Source organism: Polypterus senegalus, chromosome 6 (assembly GCF_016835505.1).
Source record: "Polypterus senegalus isolate Bchr_013 chromosome 6, ASM1683550v1, whole genome shotgun sequence".
In the NCBI taxonomy this organism is placed as follows: domain Eukaryota; kingdom Metazoa; phylum Chordata; class Cladistia; order Polypteriformes; family Polypteridae; genus Polypterus; species Polypterus senegalus.
Window position 1 is genome coordinate 83,254,505 of NC_053159.1, and position 20,668 is coordinate 83,275,172.

The following is a 20,668-nucleotide window of genomic DNA, read 5'->3' on the forward strand; positions in this document are numbered from 1 at the left end:
TGAGTATCGGTTACAAGTACAGTAAAAGTAGTAACACAGCATGATTTGTGATAACAGTAAAAAAAATAAATAAAATAAAAAAGTAAATGTTTAACTACAGTAGCCTACTGACACGTGTGATCAAATGTTGTTTGGCATACTCCATTTAGGAATTGCGTATTTCAAAATACTGCAATTTGTTTGGTCTGAAATTAAGTACAGATAGTCCCCGAGTTACAGACATCTGATATACGACTTGTGCACGGGACTGCAGCTGCTCCTTCATCTGTCTGGGGGATGAGACGCAGGCTCCTCAGTAACTGCCGTCTTCATCATCTCCGGCCTGGGGACGCTGCAAGCGGTGGCTGGAGGGGGGCAATTTCCCTGTTCGCGCAGTGTAGTGTCCCTCGGGCGGCACCAGTTGATGAATGGGGCGGTGGGGGCTACACTCCATTCATTCTCAGTGGCCGATGGGTGCGCAGCAAGCGCTCATGTACAGGATGGAGGCTTGATGGGGCAGAGGGGCGTGGTTCGCTGCCCGCCCACCACGCTGCCGCAGCTACTGCTCCTGACTGGACGGAGGCTGAATGGGGCAGAGGGGGGCATTTCACTGCCCGCCCACTACACAGCCTTGCAGTGTCCCTCGAACAGGTGCCCCATTCGTCCTCAGTGGGTGGCTGGTGATGCTGCAAGTGATGACCTGGTTGTGGCTGAACGGAGGCCATTGAGGGAGAATGGGGCGGTGGGGGGCAGCATTGTAGTTTGCCTCATGTGGCTGCCTGTTGAATGAGGGTGGTGGTGGGCGATTCATTACCTGCCTTTGGCCACATCCTTTTCGCTCTCGGTGGGCTGACGCTGCAGGTAGCATGCTGTATGCAAGTGGAGGTGACTGTGTGGTGGGAGGGTGGTGAACCACCCCTCGCAGCCCCCATTCATTCTTAATAGCAAGCCTGCTTGTACTGTTAAGTACATAGCAGGAAGTTGTCTCTCGTCAGTACACTAGACGTGCTGACGAGGGGAGCCTTCCTGCTGTGATAGCGTGTACAGTGCTGTGCAGAAGAGCTCATCTTAACCTTTTGTCTTCACCCTTCAACAATGTCTCTGAAACACAAATCTGATGCAAGTGCTGGTGATACAGTAAAGAAGAGAAAAACCATCACCATGGAAAATAAGGGATTCATTCCATCTGGCACACTATCTGCTCAGACACAAAAACTGTATGTACAATCTGTGACACAGCAGAGCAAACCACATCATCACTCACAGAACAAGGTTTTTCAATAGTTTTTTTTCCCGCCACAGTTAGACTGATGGCAAAACAAAATTACTGAACATGTGAAATAACCCCATATTACCTCACTTCACTTGTCATGTAAATGAGTGATAAATGTGAAATATTTTAACTGTGCAATATCTGCAATATAATTGTATTTTTTGTATAGATATTACAATGTGCTTTGACTGTCAGTTTTATGCACAAATGGCAAATAAAGAAACCTTAATCTTAACCTTAATAAAGTAGAAATAATAAAAAGGTCAGAGAGAGGTGAAACTCCATCATTCATTGGCAGGGCACTTGGTTACAGTCGGTCAACAATAGCATTTATTAAAATAATGTACCTGTTCCGACTTGCATACAAATTCGACTTAAGAACAAACCTACAGTCCCTATCTCATATGTAACCCGGTGACTGCCTGTACTGATCCTTAATTAGGCACAAACAGCTAAAGGCGATGTTTCTTAAATCCTCCATCCTTCGTATTATATTTTGGGATTTTAATAATAATTACTGATGGGTATATGTTTTGTAGTTTTTCTTATGTAAGACAAATACTTTTTTTTTAATAAATTATTTTTTTAAGTAAAAACAGTAGGTGGTTTTATATGGCATAAAAAATGTAAAGCCTGAAATTTCCATACTTTTTATATACAAATGAACTGTATGTGAATTCAGATCAAAAAAATATTCACAATTTATATACTACTTCAGGTCAAAAAAGCAAGATAACTCCCAAGTCAATGTGCAGGCTGAACCATTTAGGTTCTTTCTGTTCATGTATTTATTTTTATTTGGAAGGTTGAAAGCCCCTGAATGTTGAGAGTTCTTTCCTATCACAAAAGGTTTCCATTGTTGGATTTGTAAACACTAAAATGTAATACATTTATTTGATTATTAGCAATTGTTACCATTCATCTTTATTCCTCAATGTATGTTCTTCTGCATTAGTCTGAGTATTTCTACAAATGTATTAAAAATGATGGTAAATTACAATATACAGTAAACCCTCGTTTATTGCGGTTAATCCGTTCCAGACTCTACCGCAATAAATGAATTTCTGCGAAGTAGGATTCTTTATTTATAAATTGAATATTTTCGCAGTTAGAGCATAGAAAACCTGTTTACGACCTTCTAAATACGTTTTTCAACATTATTTGAGCCCTCTAGACATCAAATAACACCCTTTAGTCAAAAGTTTAAACTGTGCTCCCTGACAAGACAGAGATGACAGTTCTGTCCCACAATTAAAAGAATGCAAACATATCTTCATCTTCAAAGGAGTGAGCATCAGGAGCAGAGAATGTCACAGAGACAGAGAGAGGGACACAGAGAGAGAGAAGCAAACAATCAAAAATCAATAGGGCTGTTCGGGCTTTTAAGTATGCAAAGCACTGCCGGAGAAAACAGCTGCAAGGAAGGGAGCAATGTGAAGGTAGTCTTTTAGCATTTTTTAGAGGAGTGGCCGTATCCTCTAGGCCAGTGTCCAAACAGCCCCTCTGCTCACACCCCCTCCGTCAGGAGCAGAGAGTGAGAGAGAGAGAAAAAGCAAACAATCAAAAATCAGTACATGCTGTTCGGAGTTTCAAGTATGCGAAGCACTGTGTGGGAAGCATATTGTATATTATTGAGGAGTTTTATTTAATATGTAATACATGCTCTGATTGGGTAGCTTCTCAGCCATCTGCCAATAAGCGTCCCTTGTATGAAATCAACTGGGCAAACCAACTGAGGAAGCATGTACCATAAATTAAAAGACCCACTGTCAGCAGAAATCCGCGAACTAGCAAAAAATCCGTGATATATATTTAGATATGCTTACATTTAAAATCCACAATGGAGTGAAGCCACAAAAGTTGAAACGTGATATAGCGAGGGATCACTGTATTTGATTTTGGTAAATTGTTTTTAATGTTGATGGATTTTTACTGAGAGAATGAGAGAGAGAGACGTATGCATAATTCTCATTGGGGACCACAGGGGGTGAGAAAGATGGCACTCACCTGTTAAAATGCTTTTTTTTCCACAAATAATCCTTCAGTTTTGACATATGATTTTTGGGCAGTATTGAATCTGGGGGAATTGCATAGAGGTGGGGAGAAAGATGGCGGGATTACCTCAGACTCCAGGTAACCAGAGGGATACTTCATATTGGTTTGAGTGGGTGCTGGAAAATAAAGAGGAGAAAGTGGTGGGGGGTCTGAGAAATGGGAGTGAAGCCTTGTAGCAGGGAGTGGAGCAATGGAATTGAAGCAATATTAAGCACAGAAAAACAAAATCAGCTGCTGCATTTTAAAGGCCCACTATTTCATAGTTTTTGTGTGTGATTATCCCTAGTCAATAACTACATCTATATTAGGACTAGTTTAAAGCAACAATTGAAGAACATTTTGTGCAGTACTTAAAGTAGTATAGGTAGAATTAGTGGAGACACAAAACAGCTGATTCCTAATTGTGAAGTATCACTCAATCTAATGTCTCCAGGCCTTTTTTCAATTCAAAAAGTGACTCTGTGAGTTCCTGATTTAAGGCCAACCTAATGTTTCCAGCCTGTGCAGCCAACCTTATGCCAATATTTCTCAACATTTATGGTCCCATGACCCAGTTTTACCCTTTTTTACCTTACATTCATTGAAGATCCACTAACATCATTTACAAACTGCCCATCTGGTGAAACAGCTGTGTTTTGGAGTCCTGGTTAAAAAAAAAAATAATAATAATAAAAAAACTACTGGTGAAACATATCGCGCAGCATTGCAGATTGCTTCGGCAAACCAATAGAGACAATCTGGATCGCAGCTCTGTGATTAAAAACAATGCCTTCTACTGAGCAGGTGTACTTTGCAGAGTCTCCAAAGAGCAGTTTGTGGTTCTCTGTACCAGTAGTTAAAGAATGCTTACCAGTGACCCATACCAGACCCACAGTGCTTGGTTTACAATGACCTGTACTCCCACATATGGCCAATTTGACCAAATGGCTTGTCCCAAATGGAGTCGTTAAAGGATGCATGACTATTAGTATTGTAAATAACATATAAAAAAGGTAATTTTTGGGTGGAATATTCCTTTAAAATACAGACCTCTTTTAACTAATAAAACATGGACACACACATTTATCTATGCTTCATATGTCATAAAAGAAAACAAAATGCCTGTCATAATTACAAGCCACCATTCCAATAGAATATTCATTAGATGTTTATCAAGAAGATGCAAGGCTAATAAGCTTACAAGTAAAATATATAAATTTGACTCTTAAGGTAACAAGCCTATTGTTTACTAAGAAGCAAATTCTTCTTTAACTTTTCTAATTTAAAGTATGATCTGCCATACTTAACAAGCTCCTTCACTGTCAAGACACAATAAAAAGATCTGAATTCATTAAAGCAGCTTCTCTTTCTGCTGAAGATGTGGCTCTCTCAGTGGGACCACAACCCAAAACCCTTTCCACTCTTGATTTTAGCTTGCAAACCTGCATCTGCTGTTCCTCTCCATACACAAGATAAATCCTCAAATTACTTTTTTCTGTTTATTTCTCCATTTTCTTTAATCTAAATACCAGTGTTCCAGTCTTTTATCACTCCCAAAGTCAACATTGCTAATTTTCTTTTTACAGGAAGTTCTGGCAGCAAAACAACATTTGCACTTCCTTAAATACTGTAACATTTTCTATAATGTGGTACTACAACTTAATTATTGTAACGTTTAGAAAAGCAGATGCTTTTGAGATCGGTCATTTAACTGAGTACCAATTAGTCATTTGTAATTGGAACATCACTAGTAAAGAGATTTAGAAGAATCAATTTTGTTGTTAGTAGAAACAGTTTGGCACAATAGTTACCTTTTTGTAGACCGGGATGCAAAATCTGTACTTTAGGCACATGCAGATATGACTTGGGTGTTAATTGTTTCTAAATTGTGTTTTTCTTTTTATCCATCTGTTAATTTTGCCTTTCTAAAAATTGTATAAATAAATGGTATACACTTTCAATCTTTGTGGTGTTTCAATATGAGTCCTTCAGGAGTACCTCCAAGTTTTGTATGTTCCCAATGGCTGTCATCCTTAGGAACATATACAGGTGGTTTTATACTTATGATATAGTAAGCTGACAATGCAGAAGAATAGTTTATGGAAACATATAATTCCAAACATTTTAGAAAAGTTTCAAAGAGCATTTTATAATAACACACCAATTTCCCTCTTGTTTCCTATTAGGAACCAGCAATTGAGTTGAAGGATGGTGAAAAACATGGTAATGTATGAATACATAGTATGTTATTTTCTGAAAAACTGGAACTGTTGGTCCCACTGTTTTAAAAATGCCACAGTATCATGTAAACAATTTATACCATGAAAATCCATTGTGATATTGTATACAGTTTGAAAGATTTCATCTCATTTACTTGTATGTTTAAATTGGTTTAACAAGTTATACTCTAAAATTATTGTAGAACTTTTTATTAATTTTGTAGAATGCTAGATTGCCTTATTAATTGAGATTACATGTTCACTTTGTTTACAGTGGATTCCTCTCCAAGCATTGAGTTAATTAGTTAGTTTTTGTTCTTTAATACTCTCAGGATTGGTTTCTTGTAATAGACTAAGCATGGTAATATAATGGATTAAAAATAGATTGTGAATGAAATTTCCAAATTTCAAATTGTAAAAAGAAGGAAAAACTGCTTCTTTTCTTATGAAAGTCATATATTAGGCACACTTCTCCCAGGGTGAGTTGCTGCCCTGTGCTTGACTTCACTGAGAATAGGCGTTGGTGGATTAAAGAACTGCACTAAATGAGTTTTTAAGAGAAGTTTAATTAAATTGTATTGAGAAACCCACATGCTTTTGATTCTGGTACATATCAAATAAGAATTTCACTCTACTGTGTCACTCTGCATGTGACATTAAATTTTCAATACTCATTGGACTGAAAACAATGAAGATAAATCAGCCGAATGTGGAGCCCAAATTGAAACTGTAGTTGGCCAACTTGGATCCAGATTTGTGAGCCATCAGTGGCTTGTGAGTTTACTATAAAAATGAAGAAAAAATTAATTAATGTTATTTGTTATCCAGTAGTATTTGAAAAATTTTTATAATATGTCTTCGTATACAGTAATTGATTTTACCATTTGGTACCCATTTATCTAATTAGTTATGATTGTTACTGTTTGTTAAAGTAAACTTTTTATTACTTGTACGTATCTAGTACTAAATTCCACTTTCAAAATAAAAACTGCCATTGCGAAGTATCCATTGCAAGAGGTAAACTGTGACCATAAAGGCATATATTAAATCAGTAATAATGCAAATTTATGTAGTGACATTCAAATGAGGCTCAGCTGGTATTAAGAAGCCTAATATGTATTAAACTACCACATTATACTGCTGCCACCAGGTACCACTGACACAAGGGTGGATGGATTTGAAATTCTGACCCTACCATCTACATGTCACAGCAGCAAATAATTTCATTTCAGTCAGTTTTGGTGATTATTTATTCACTGTATCCTTATTCAGCTTTTCTTTGCTGACAGAAGTGCAACTTATGCTGTTCTAGCTCATCTGCTTCAAGGTCTAACACATGGTTGCCCTTTTGCATGTTTGTGTTGTAAGGAGAGGTTATTTGAGTATTTTTATTATACTATATTTTTGTAGTCTTTTTATTAATTTAAATGAGTCTGGGCATTCTTCTTTGACCTGTCTCATTAACAAGGTGTATTCACCTGCAGAACTGCTGCTTTCTAAATATATTTTCTTTAGTGTAGAGTTGTCTATAAATTCCAAGATAATGTTTACACTGCAAGTGACTTTTTATTGACTGTTCAAATCTTGAAAACAATCCAAATCTAATATGAATATATACAAATATCTACCCTGAATGTAAACCATATGTACAAAATTAAAAAAAAAAAAAAAAAGTTTGCCACCATGGAGACCTAGAGTATGCTGGTTGCTCCACTGCTTAATTCTGCTTTGTATGCTGTGTGTTTGGAAATTTAATACCTCATGATAGCAAGGAAGAGAAACAAAAACCAAAAGGTTGTAGCTGCAATTTTGAGAGCAACTATCACTTCTGTATCTGTACGTAGAAAACCTGTGCACCCAAGAAATGAGGGTTTTGATGCAAGGCATATTTAATTACTTATATAAATGTTTGTCTACAAGGCATTCTTGGGAAAAATATGCATTTGCTAGTGACGGGAGCAGAGTACCATTAACTATCCAAAATCTTTTGTGTGGGTAAGTCTTGGCAGTGTCTTAGTCTATAAATTATGCAAGGCCTTGCTCTAGATTGTAATGGTAGAATACATCAGACTACCCCAGGATCTCTAGTAAGAACAGTGTACATTTTAAGACAATTCTGATTCAAGCATTCAAATGCATATCACATGATACTGTTTTTTTTTTTGGGTTTTTTTTTTGGTTTTTTTTTTATACTTATTTCAATGTTTTATAATTTCTAGGGGGACTTGTAAAGAAAATTTTAGAAACCAAGAAAGAATACGAGTCTTCACAGAATTCTGCCAAGTCTAAAGAACGGGTATGATTTTTTTTAAGTTCCAAAATAATTCTTGAGGGTATTATATGTTTAAGCATTTAGTGCTGTTAAAATGGCAAGAAAGAGTTTATAGATAACTGGCAGCAAAACACACAACAATTGAACATAACGAAATGAATGTGACACAGAAAAAAACCCCTAACTTATTAAAGGAAGACAACAGTCACAGTACTGTACATTTGATTTTTTTAATTGGAACAAATTACTTATATTTACTATATTATTGTTTTAAATTACATAGTAGCATTATGTGAGTTTTAGATTGTTTTCTTGGTAGCAATGCCCATTTTAAACAGATCCTTATATACACATAGATATTCATATTCTGAATTTTGAAATCAACGATTGAACTATCCATCTACAAATAAATAGCTCAGTTACAAAAAAGAGTTATTAGAAGACTTTTCCACATGTGATGTGATGTGATGTCTTGCTTATTCAAATTTTTTTGCTATTAAGGAAAAAACAATTCTCTCAGAAACTGCAAGAAAGAGTGAGCGGGACCTAGTCACAAGAGAGATTGAAAAGCTTCGCTCCTCTATACAAACGGTTTGCCGAAGTACCCTTCCTTTAGGAAAGATCATGGACTATATTCAGGAAGACATGGACTCTATGCAGAATGAGCTACAAATGTGGCGACGTGAGAATAAGGAACATGCTGAATCTTTACTTCGTGAACAGAGGTAAATAATATTTTTGAGACTTTTCATTTTCTTCTTAGAAGAATTTCTTAGTTATGTGAGAGACTACTTGTCTATGCAGTTTATTTCTTGACATTATTATTTGTGTTAGTGGATCATGCTTTTGTGTTCTCTAAACCTTGGTAATACATGTTAACAACCTTCAACTGAACTTCAAAGGATATGTTATTTTTTTTGAAAACATGGCAGTTTGTCTTACAGCAGTTCTCCTTGATGGATGGACTTATCTTTACCATTGCAGACTATATAAAGGTGCATATTGTAGAGTGACATTTTTGTAACAGGAGTTGCAGGGCCCCAATAATCATGTAGCTGTACATGTGAAACAGCTAAAAACAATTGTTAAGGTGAATGATGTTCAGCCTTCTGCTGAAAATTTATATAAATAGTGCATATTCTTAACACCTGTTTTATGCCAACTATCCTTTCTACATCAGGAACTATAAAAATAATTTAAAATCTTACATTTAAATTATTTTTTTCACAAACAAATAATGATGCTTACAAATGTTTTAAGTAACACAGACTTCATTAAAGCGTATCTCTTATTCTTTGTAGGATTCTATACAAGTTTCATAGCATTCAATACTTGTGTCAGCTTGGTACTGACCTTTCTGTTATACTTAGCACACCATAAAAGAAGGCAGCTCAGGAAAAATTATCAAGTTTCTCTTTGCGTGGTACATTTCAATTTTACAGTACAAATCAATAACACTGTAAACCTTTACAGATAAGTAAAACTCAAAATAGCATTCAATAAAACCAAACCTATAGTACACGGAAATTATATAATGGTGGTAAATATAAAACTAAGTAAAACACATGCTAAAAAATTTTATTTTATTGATTAGTTGGCTTGTTGAGCATTACATTCATCGTCACCAAGAGTACAGTCTATCACAAGTTAAGTTGGCGGGGTCAAAGAACATGAAGTATGGAGTCATTTCAGTTTCACATATGTTAAGAAATCTGTGTCTTACAAGATCTGTAAAAATTAAGTCACTCTGTACGGTAGAGCAAATTTGATGGCTTATATCAATGTTTAATCATGGTTTTGGCCTTCTACCCCATATACTGAGAACAGTCTTGAAATTATTAATGTAAATCTTAAGGTTAGTAACAAGACTTATTGCTTCACACTTTTTTTGGCAAATGTAATTTTTGAGCATATTTGTACTATTGTTATCAAGGAGAGCATTGTGCAAGGAATAAAAATGCTTGCTCTTTTGCACAAAGGTTGCATGCGTTAAATCCCTTAATTAATGAAATAATAATCAACTAACCCAGTTTGTGTCTGCTGTCATTGTACCATGTACAGTGGTGGTGCTGTTGCATGTTTCAACACCAGTGGGGCGAGCCACGAATACATTTCCTTGTAGTGTAAGTTATAGTAACAGTTAATTAACTGGTCAGTTCCAGCTCGAAAACTGAATGTTTTCCAACATACTGTATTTTTCACTCCTTAAGACACACCTGACCATTAGACGCACCTAGGTTTAGAGGAGGAAAACAAGAAAAAAATATTCTGAACCAAATAGTGTGCTAATCTATACTAATAAAAGGCAAAGCCCTCACTCACTCACTCACTCACTCACTCATCACTAATTCTCCAACTTCCCATGTGGGTGGAAGGCTGAAATTTGGCAGGTTCATTCCTTACAGCTTCCTTACAAAAGTTGGGCAGGTTTTATATCGAAATTCTACGCGTAATGGTCATAACTGGAAGCAGTTTTTCTCCATTTACTGTAATGGAGATGAGCTTCAACGCCGTGGGCGGAGTTTCGTGACATCATCACGCCTCCCACGTAATCACGCAGTACATAGAAAACCAGGAAGACCTCAAAAAGCGCCAAGAAAACATGCATTATATAATTGAGAAGGCAGCTAAACAATAAGAAGCGGCGAGTGACATATACAACCATATTCATGAGTTCTGCTACTGAAACAAAGCACGATGTAACCTACACTTTAAATTAAGTTCATAGACAGGCTGCCGCTGGCGTTTGTAATTTAGTGCCTGCCCATATAAGGCCGTCCGTCAGCAGCGCAATCCAATAGCAAACTGCCACGGGTAAATATTCACGGGTGAAGGACTGTGCTTATGGAGAGGAAGATGAGATGGTCAGGGTGGTGTTTGACACAAACTCAGCGAAACTGCGAGAGAAAGTTTTAAGTGCCAGGACTAAGGTAACATTAAATACAGCCATGGACATAGCACGAGATGGCACCAGCACAGCTGGGAACCTTCGATGCATGTGCACCGAGTGGCTCACGTGAACTGACGCAGTGCACAGATAAAAGGCAACAGTTCCAAAGAGCTGAACAAAACCAATTACACAATTGAAAAGGCAGCAAAAATATGAAGCGTCTCATACATACAAGCATATTCATAAATCCAACTACTGCGGAAACAAAGCACACGTTGGAAAAAGTCAATGTCCCGCTAAAGGAAGACAGTGTAAAAACCCGTGCATGCAGTGTGTCAGGTCTCAGATAAAGAAGAAGACGAGCTGTTTATTGATGCAGTAAGAAACGAATCGATGAATGAAACCTGTCATCTTTACAACGATTGACAAACACGGAATGTAACTTGAACACAACACATCCTACAAATACGAACCTGATTGAAAGAAATAATGATAATCAAATCCTTGATGACAGCAACACTCAGTAACACTCACAAAACAAATACTGTATATTGACAGTCATGTTACGTTATTTTTAAAATGTTCCCTTTTCTTTTCTACCTTTTTAACACACTACTTCTCCGCTATGATGCGGGTATATATATATGTATATATATATATATATCCCGCTCTACATACTCGAATAATGGATACTTTATTCGCCATCAGTGATTGTTTTGGTAAAGCCATACTCAGTGTATTCATTAGATGAACGGTAAAAAGTAAGAGCGAGGGGAGGATGACTCATTGAGGCATGCAGGCTGTAGTGCGTCAACTCTATCTGAATTGCGCGATCACATTTAAAAAAATATGTCTTTTCAAGTTCTATTTAGTCCATATGTGTCAAACTCAAGGGCCACGGGCCACATCCGGCCCGGCGTGTAATTATATCCGCCCGAGATCATTTTATATACTGTATTATTGTTATTAATGGCCCGGTATATGAAGCGCTGGTAACACAATAAACTACAGATCCCATAATGCAGCGCTTCAGCAGCCTTGCCGAACACTTACAAGTTATTGCGAAGCTATAGTTATTGCGCACTGAGTTTGCACGGCGCTTTGGTGACTTTGAAGAACAAAAAAAGTCTGTCTACATGCAGCTCGAACCTTGTGCATGTTTGGTAGCACATATCTGTGTGAGAAGCTCTTCTCAGTGATAAAGACTAACAAAACAGCACACAGGAGTCGCCTCACTGATGAGCACCTGCAATCCATCCTGAGAACACACAGAACCTCACACCAAACAGAAACGAACTTGTGGCCAAAAAAAGATGCCAGGCGTCCAGCTCTAAAATGACATATGAGCAAAGACAACTGAATGATTTGATTTGTTATTGCACGTAAGAGCGGAGTCAACGTTTTAACAAACAGCGTATTGCACTGATACTGAAATAGCTGTGTGTGTATATATGTAGATATGTATGTATATGTATATATATGTTTATATATGTGTGTGTGTATGTATATATATATATATATATGTGTATTTGTGTGTATATATGTGTGTGTGTGTATATATGTAGTATATATATATATATATATATATATATATATATATATATATATATATATATATATATATATGACAACAACACTCATCACTCACAACAGTGACAAAACAATTACATTGACAATCAGGTTACGTTATTTTCAAAATGTTTCCTTTTCTTTTCATTGCTTCTTTAACACACTACTCTCATGAAGCTGGTATTTTGCTAGTATATTTAATAAAATATAGCAGAATAATACTTCAACCATGTAAAGTCAACAGCAGTATTAAGAACCATCATCAAGGTCATTAACAAAGGAGGAGAGACTTTAAGGTTCAAAACCCCAGGAACTCCTCATCACTAGTGTGAAAATGTACAGTGGGTACGGAAAGTATTCAGACCCCCTTCAATTTTTCACTCTTTGTTAGATTGCAGCCATTTGCTAAAATCATTTAAATTAATTTTTTCCCTCATTAATGTACACACAGCACCCCATATTGACAGACAAAAAAAATAATTTTTGAAATTGTTGCAGATTTATTAAAAAAGAAAAACTGAAATATCAGTATTCAGACCCTTTGCTCAGTATTTAGTAGAAGCACCCTTTTGAGCTAATACAGCCATGAGTCTTCTTGGGAAAGATACATACACATACCTGTGTCTGTCAATATGGGGTGCAGTGTGTACATTAATGAGGAAAAAAATTAATTGAAATGGTTTTAGCAAATGGCTGCAATGTAACAAAGAGTGAAAAATTGAAGGGGGTCTGAATACTTTCCGTACCCACTGTGTGATGCTTAGTTACTCATAATCACTTTGCAGGAGCACTTACCTATCATCACATGGCATAACCTGTCCAAAGCCACCAGGGGACAAAGCACATTTGAACCAATGCTCTCTGAAGTTATATCGCCAGTCTAGTCCCATCTCTGTTTGTAATGCCACAAAGCCCTTCATCACATCTTTTGTTGTGGGTTTCCACTTTGAAAAATGAGAATGTGGTGCAAGCATAGCCTGCGATTCAAAAAATTGCTCTGCATACCTGTTTGTCTTGTCTGACAGTAGCTGAAAAGCAGCCTCAGGAAAGAACAGCCTGAAGTAGTCCAGTGGCTGGTAATCTGTCAAGTCCAACAGCAAGCCATGCTGTCTTGTGAAGTCCGGTAGCCAGTTTGGCTCCCATGGATCAATGTCTCCCACACGAACTCAGCTGGGGCAGTATCTCCTGATCACTCGCAACAAAATCAGATTCTGAAAAATCAGAGTCCGACTCATTGTTTGCTGAGTATGTTGTTTTCTGCACTCGCTTCACTCCCTCGTGAGATGTCGATGCCATCTTGTCTTTGTTTACATTTCGTAACTCGCAAGGATTAGATGCCAATGAGTCAATGAGTCTAACATTCCTCCAAGCAGAGAGGGAATGCTTGTAACATAACAGTGAGTTTTGTCGCCATTACTAACTGATTGTTGCCCTCTGCCCCTGTATGTCGACTTTTGTCAGGTAATACACATCACGGTCTGTGATGAAATATTCACTCCATAAGATGCATAGACATTTCCACCCTTCTTTTGGGGAAAAAAAGTGCATCTTATGGAGCGAAAAATACGGTATATCCTTGTTTTGTTACTTCAGTATCAAAAGATAAAATCATAGTCTTTTTTTCTTGTGAATTACAAATGTTCATGTTGTGCTTTTGTGATATAAGCATAATTAATATACATCTCTGATGGTGTGTGTATGTGAGAGAGAGAGATTCCTTCACAAACTGAGAATAGTGAATATGACTAAGCTGGGTTGAACCTCTCAGATAATAATGAATGATACTTGAACCTTATAAAATAGTATGCATCAATAGAATTGCACTGTAATTGGTCTTGTTGGATTGAAAAAGACTTGCTTTATCTGTAAACCAGATGGAGCAACAGTGACGGAATAAGTACACACTTGAGAGCAGAATGCATCTGTTGCATTTTATGAATTTTCAACAGAGTAAGTTATTTTTCTTAACTAGTTTGAGGGAAAAAAATCCTTTATTGTGTCCAAGGTTTGCCAGATTTTTGAATTAAAAACAGAAGAAAATGTCTTAAAATGGACCCAAAAACATCACACTCGGAAAGATGACTTTTTATATCCTGCCTTACACTTATTGTTGTCTCCCTGATGCTGATTTCTTTCATTTTCTCCCCACATAAAAAGTATTGATTTTTGTATGTCTGTATGTTGTTATATTTAATTACCATTTGAGTTTTTAATTTTTATTATTAAATTGTTAAATCTGTTTATCTTTAGATGCTTCATTAAAATTGTATTGAAGTCTCCAGTTTTATATAATGTTTTATATACTCTTAGCAGTAGTAATACATTTTACTTTTCAATAAAAATAGCCCAAAATAATGTTTTTTTTTTCTTCCCTTCTTAAGTATAACTGACAGTGCTGTGGAGCCATTAAAGGCCGAACTAGAAGAACTGGAACAATTAATCAGGGATCAGCAAGACAAGATATGCGCTGTAAAGGCAAATATTCTTAAAAATGAAGAAAAGATTCAGAAAATGGTCTTGAGTATTAACATCTCATCCAAAACATGAAATTATATTTTAAAAAGACTGGATTTAACAAATACCACGTTTTGAAAAGAACTATTTTACTATATTTTTGTAATCATGAAAGCAAATTCATTCATTTTGTGGATGAACCTGTTCATTGATTCCCTGTTAAATGGAGGGTGCCTGCTGCAAAAAAAACAAAAAACAAACCTGCATTCTTGTAATATTTCCTTTCTTTCACATGAAGCCAATGATTTTCATGAGAACTGCTAGTTTTATAGTAATGTATTTTCAAGTAACAAATGCTGTAAAATGTGTTCAGAATATTGCAGTATGTAATGTTTAAAAACTGCCCCTTGCCTTACATTCTTCGAAAGAATACTATAATACTGCTTCTTCAATCCCATGTAAGTTTTCCTTCAAAGTAATTGCATATTATACCTCAGCTTCCTAGATTTGTAAGGCTTTGGTGAATATTTTTTACTAAATACAAATGTATTTAATGAATGATATTTTTGTATCCACTTTCTGGACTGATTAATGAACAGTAAATGTCAAGCTGCAAGTGTTGACTAAATATAAATTTTCATTGTGATTATTCATTTTATGTAAATAATATTGGGAAATGTTACCTGATTGGTAATTTACTGTATACATATACTTTAAATCTATTGAAGATTGCAGTACTAGGTATTCCTCTGAAAGGTGCACAGGATCACTAAAAACTACCTTTCCTAATGTATGTCCTAATCCTTTTCAAACATCTGTTGAGAACTTTTGTTTCAGTGTGCTGTTATTCACAATATGTCTTGTCTGCTGGCTGATCTCTGAAACACTGCAGCATGTTCCTGCAATCATGTTTTTACATGCACTGTTTAAGTTAAGGAGAAGAAGGCAGCTACAGCAATTTTTCTATCTACATGGTCCTTTAAAAAAAAAAAATACTGAACATCTTAATGGAGCTGTCTATTCCACTTTTATAATTGTCAATTATCACAGTTTCAGGTTAAATTGCATAATATTGTGACTGGTTAAGACAAGCTATTAACTTCTTTCATTTTGTACCTTTTGAACTTGCAGTAAAGTTGTGCAAGTATTTATCAGTGCTTAACAGCAGAAATGTATCCATTGTGTACATTGAATAGTGAACATGTAGACAATGTTTTACATATCAATATATAAAGAAAAGTTGAGTAGTATTTTAAATTGTGTGTAACTTAAAGAACATTGAAATTTCTACACTGTGCTCATCGGTAAGCTTCTGATATTCTAAACAGAACACAGAATGTATGGTATCAAGGGTTCAATATGTCAGTATTGATAAATAATTTTTACAGTCTGTTACTTTTCACATGGCTTCTCCCTGATGTGTATGTAGAGGTAGTTCTAATTATGATTAGTTTTCAATTATTTTTGTTTCACAATTAAAAAAAAAAAAAACTAAATAAACACCGGCAAGACAATATGTTGGCACCTTCCTTTGGGATTTATGTAAATCAACAATTGCTGGACTGGTCAGTAACTATCTCTAATCTGAATGTATATTATATTACTGCTTGTATATTATGTATATTTGTATTCTGTAACATAGTTCCCAAATTATTATAATTTTGTAGTGGAGTGTTAATAAAATAATCCCTGCTATAATGCACATGTTTATTTAAAGGTTCTGTATACTTTTTTGTATCACACTACATTCAAGTCTTGCTATTTTACTTTGTGCAGTACATATGGCTTTTTATCTTGTTTTTTCTAAAATTCTTTTACAGGAGATTTTGGTTCATAAGTGAACTATGTGTTTTGTAAATTACTTGGCATTCTGAACACCATGTACCACAACTCCACAAAGAAATATATGACTAGCTATTTCATAATTTTATAGCATTTAGCTAAAATAATACTTGTTTTAAAGCCATATTCCTCTTTTTTTCTTTTGATATTTTGACCAGTATGCTGGTTCAAAAAAAGCACAACTCCTGTATGCAATTCATAATATAACTACAAAAAAACAGTGGCTAAAAATGACTTGCACACTGAGTTGAATGCATTGAGCTACATACAGTGCATCCGGAAAGTATTCACAGCGCATCACTTTTTCCACATTTTGTTATGTTACAGCCTTATTCCAAAATGGATTAAATTCATTTTTTTCTTTAGAATACAACACACAACACCCCATAATGACAACGTGAAAAAAGTTTACTTGAGATTTTTGCAAATGTATTAAAAATAAAAAAATTGAGAAAGCACATGTACGTAAGTATTCACAGCCTTTGCCATGAAGCTCAAAATTGAGCTCAGGTGCATCCTGTTTCCCCTGATCAACCTTGAGATGTTTCTGCAGCTTAATTGGAGTCCACTTGTGGTAAATTCAGTTGATTGGACATGATTTGGAAAGGCACACATCTGTCTATATAAGGTCTCCACAGTTGACAGTTCATGTCAGAGCACAAACCAAGCATGAAGTCAAAGGAATTGTCTGTAGACCTCCGAGACAGGATTGTCTTGAGGCACAAATCTGTCAGAGCTTCAGAGGTCCTCTGTGGAGAGAGGAGAACCTTCCAGAAGGACAACCATCTCTGCAGTAATCCACCAATCAGGCCTGTATGGTAGTGGCCAGACGGAAGCCACTCCTTAGTAAAAGGCACATGGCAGCCCGCCTGGAGTTTAAAAAATGGCACCTGAAGGACTCTCAGACCATGAGAAACAAAATTCTCTGGTCTGATGAGACAATGATTGAACTCTTTGGTGTGAATGCCAGGTGTCATGTTTGGTGGAAACCAGGCACCGCTCATCACCAGGCCAATACCATCCCTACAGTGAAGCATGGTGGTGGCAGCATCATGCTGTGGGGACGTTTTTCAGCGGCAGGAACTGGGAGACTAGTCAGGATAAAGGGAAAGATGACAACAGCAATGTACAGAGACATCCTGGATGAAAACCTGCTCCAGAGCGCTCTTGACCTCAGACTGGGGCGACGGTTCATCTTTCAGCAGGACAATGACCCTAAGCACACAGCCAAGATATCAAAGGAGTGGCTTCAGGACAACTCTGTGAATGTCTATGAGTGGCCCAGCCAGAGCCCAGACTTGAATCCGATTGAACATCTCTGAAGAGATCTTAAAATGGCTGTGCACCGACGCTTCCCATCCAACCTGATGGAGCTTGAGAGGTGCTGCAAAGAGGAATGGGCGAAACTGGCCAGGGATAGGTGTGCCAAGCTAGCATTACACTGTGTGCACAATTATTAGGCAAGTGAGTATTTTGACCATATCATCATTTTTAATGCGTATATTCCAACTCCAAGCTGTATTAACTTGAATGCTTATTGGATTTAAGCACGTCAGGTGATGTGTATTTGTGTAATGAGGGAGGGTGTGGCCTAAGGAGATCAACACCCTATATCAAGGTGTGCAGAATTATTAGGCCGCTAGTTTTCCTCAGGCAAAATGGGCCAAAAAAGAGATTTAACTGACTCTGAAAAGTCAAAAAGTCTTTCAGAGGGATGCGGCACTTTTGGAATTGCTAAGATATTGGTGTGTGATCACAGAACCATCAAACATTTTGTTGCAAATAGTCAACAGGGTCGCAAGAAACGTGTTGAGAACAAAAGACACAAATTAGCTGCCAAAGATTTGAGAAGAATCAAGCGTGAAGCTACCAGGAACCCATTATCCTCCAGTACTTTCATATTCCAGAGCTGCAACCTACCTGGAGTGCCCAGAAGTACAAGGTGTTCAGTGCTCAAAGACATGGCCAAGGTAAGGAGGGCTGAAACCCAACCACCACTGAACAAGAAACATAAGTTGAAACGTCAAAACTGGGCCAAGAAATATCTGAAGACAGATTTTTTTCAAAGGTTTTATGGACCGATGAGATGAGAGTGACTCTTGATGGACCAGATGGATGGACCTGTGGATCAGTAATGGGCACAGAGCTCCACTCCAACGTGGAGGTGGGGTACTGGTATGAGCTGGTATTTTTAAAGATGAGCTAGTTGGACCTTTTGCATTGAAGATGAACTCAAAATCAACTCCCAAACCTACTGCCAGTTTTTCAAGACACTTTCTTCAAACAGTGATACAGGAAAAGACCATGATTTTTATGCAGGCCAATGCTCCATCACTTGCATCGAAGTTCTCCACTGCGTGGCCAGCCAGTAAAGGCCTTAAAGATGAAGGAATAATGACATGGCCCCCCTTTCTCATCTGACCTAAACCCTATCGAGAACTTGTGGGCACTTCTTAAACACTAGATTTACGGGGGAGAAAAACAATACACCTCTCTGAAGAGTGTCTGGGAGGCTGTAGTCACTGCTCCACAAAAAGCTGATCGTCAACAGATCAAGAAACTGACAGACTCCATGAATGGAAAGGCTTATGACTGTTATTGGAAAGAAGGGTGGCTATATTGGTCATTGATTGATTGATTTATTTTTTTTGAAATGTCAGAGATGTTTATTTGTAAATTTTGAGGTGTTTGTTTATTATTCTCACTATAACAGATGAAAATAAACAAGTGAGATGGGAAAATTTTCATTTTTCCTTTAGTTGCATAATAAATCTGCACACTAATAGTTGCCTAATAATTGTGCGCACATATGTATTCCCCTGATGATGTTCACACTCACATTTCCGTTGTGAAACATTCAGGTTTCAGGTTTATTAACATTTTGGATTGACTGATAGCACTGTGTTTGTTCCATATTAAAATTAATCCTCAAAAATACAACTTGCCTAATAATTGTGCACATAGTGTATAAGTAATATGAGGGACCAAAATCTGTTTTTTTTTTTACAACTGTTGACTCCGGCAGTTTTCTAGAATTTTTGTATATAAAATGACGTCCACTGCATCATCATTTACTATTCAGGTTAGCAATAGAAAAGGGGGAAAACAAGGATTTGGACTATTTTAGTCTTTCTAATGAATACAAATGACTTCATATAGTGTATTACCATCACTAGGTTTTCTGCAGTGAAAATGAGCTTTGAGCACCACAATGGAAAAATCAAACAGCATTTTGCTTCCTTGATATTTTGGCACATGTAAACCGTTAGGGTCCAAAGAAACGCACACGCAAGGCATACATACTTTAAATACACACAAGGCTGACCTTTTAACAGAAACACCTGTAAAAACAAACAAATGTTACTTTTCAAGCCCTGTGAACACTTACACTTCTGTTCTAATATTTACAAAAGTTTTCTAGACCATGCAAGTAAAACATTTTGTCTTGCTTTTGAAACCACTCCCCTGTGGCTAACCGAATGTCTTTTTCAGAAGTGTGTTCCACAGAGCGTAACTCATTAGATTCTTCCAAAATTCAACTCTTCCACAAATATGGTTAAAGGGATATCATCTGACAGTAAAGCAGATGTACATGGTACCTTTTAAGAGAAATTGTGACAATAAAGGATCTATGGGCACTTAACAGAACTATACTGCTGAAAGATGACCTCCTTGTGTCTTGTTGCTATGCTCAGTTTTCTCATGGTGTAAAAAAAATTATGATTTGAAAATCACATTTGCCATGCATTCACCTTTTAGTTTGGTTGTCCTTTGCCCATCTTGATTCCTTCTGCACCCATTTCTCTTTTAGTTAGGTTTAATCAGCTGATTATATAATTAATCATTTAGCACCTTTTAGTTATCTTTGTTTAATCATGAACTGGGCTCAAACCTACAAAGTAATCAATGTTTTATCCAATAAATTGTGTTAATGAATATGTTACTTTAATAAAATACAAACATTGCTCTGCAACATTTGTTTCTGGAAAAGAAATGTTTGAAAATATGAAATTTGCTGTTTTCCACTGACACATTAATGCAAGACAAAAAACAAACATCTAAAAATACTGTATGTGCTAGAGAACCTTCTGCCAGATGGAAGTGGTGGTACAAAGAGACCTTCACAACATTATAGG

At 36.6% G+C, this 20,668-nt stretch overlaps 1 protein-coding gene across 2 annotated transcripts in view; it reads left to right on the forward strand.

Annotated features, from left to right (window-relative positions):
- Nucleotides 1-16,392, forward strand: part of traf3ip1 (TNF receptor-associated factor 3 interacting protein 1) — an 81,969-nt gene extending 65,577 nt beyond the window's left edge. For both annotated transcript variants that reach the window (XM_039756431.1, XM_039756432.1), the window contains exons 13-16: nt 5,473-5,509; nt 7,725-7,801; nt 8,279-8,502; nt 14,618-16,392. In XM_039756431.1, coding sequence (XP_039612365.1) covers nt 5,473-5,509; nt 7,725-7,801; nt 8,279-8,502; nt 14,618-14,783 — 504 coding nt within the window. In that variant the 3' untranslated portion in view covers nt 14,784-16,392. The remainder of the gene's footprint in view (nt 1-5,472; nt 5,510-7,724; nt 7,802-8,278; nt 8,503-14,617) is intronic.
- The last annotated feature ends 4,276 nt before the right edge of the window (nt 16,393-20,668 follow it).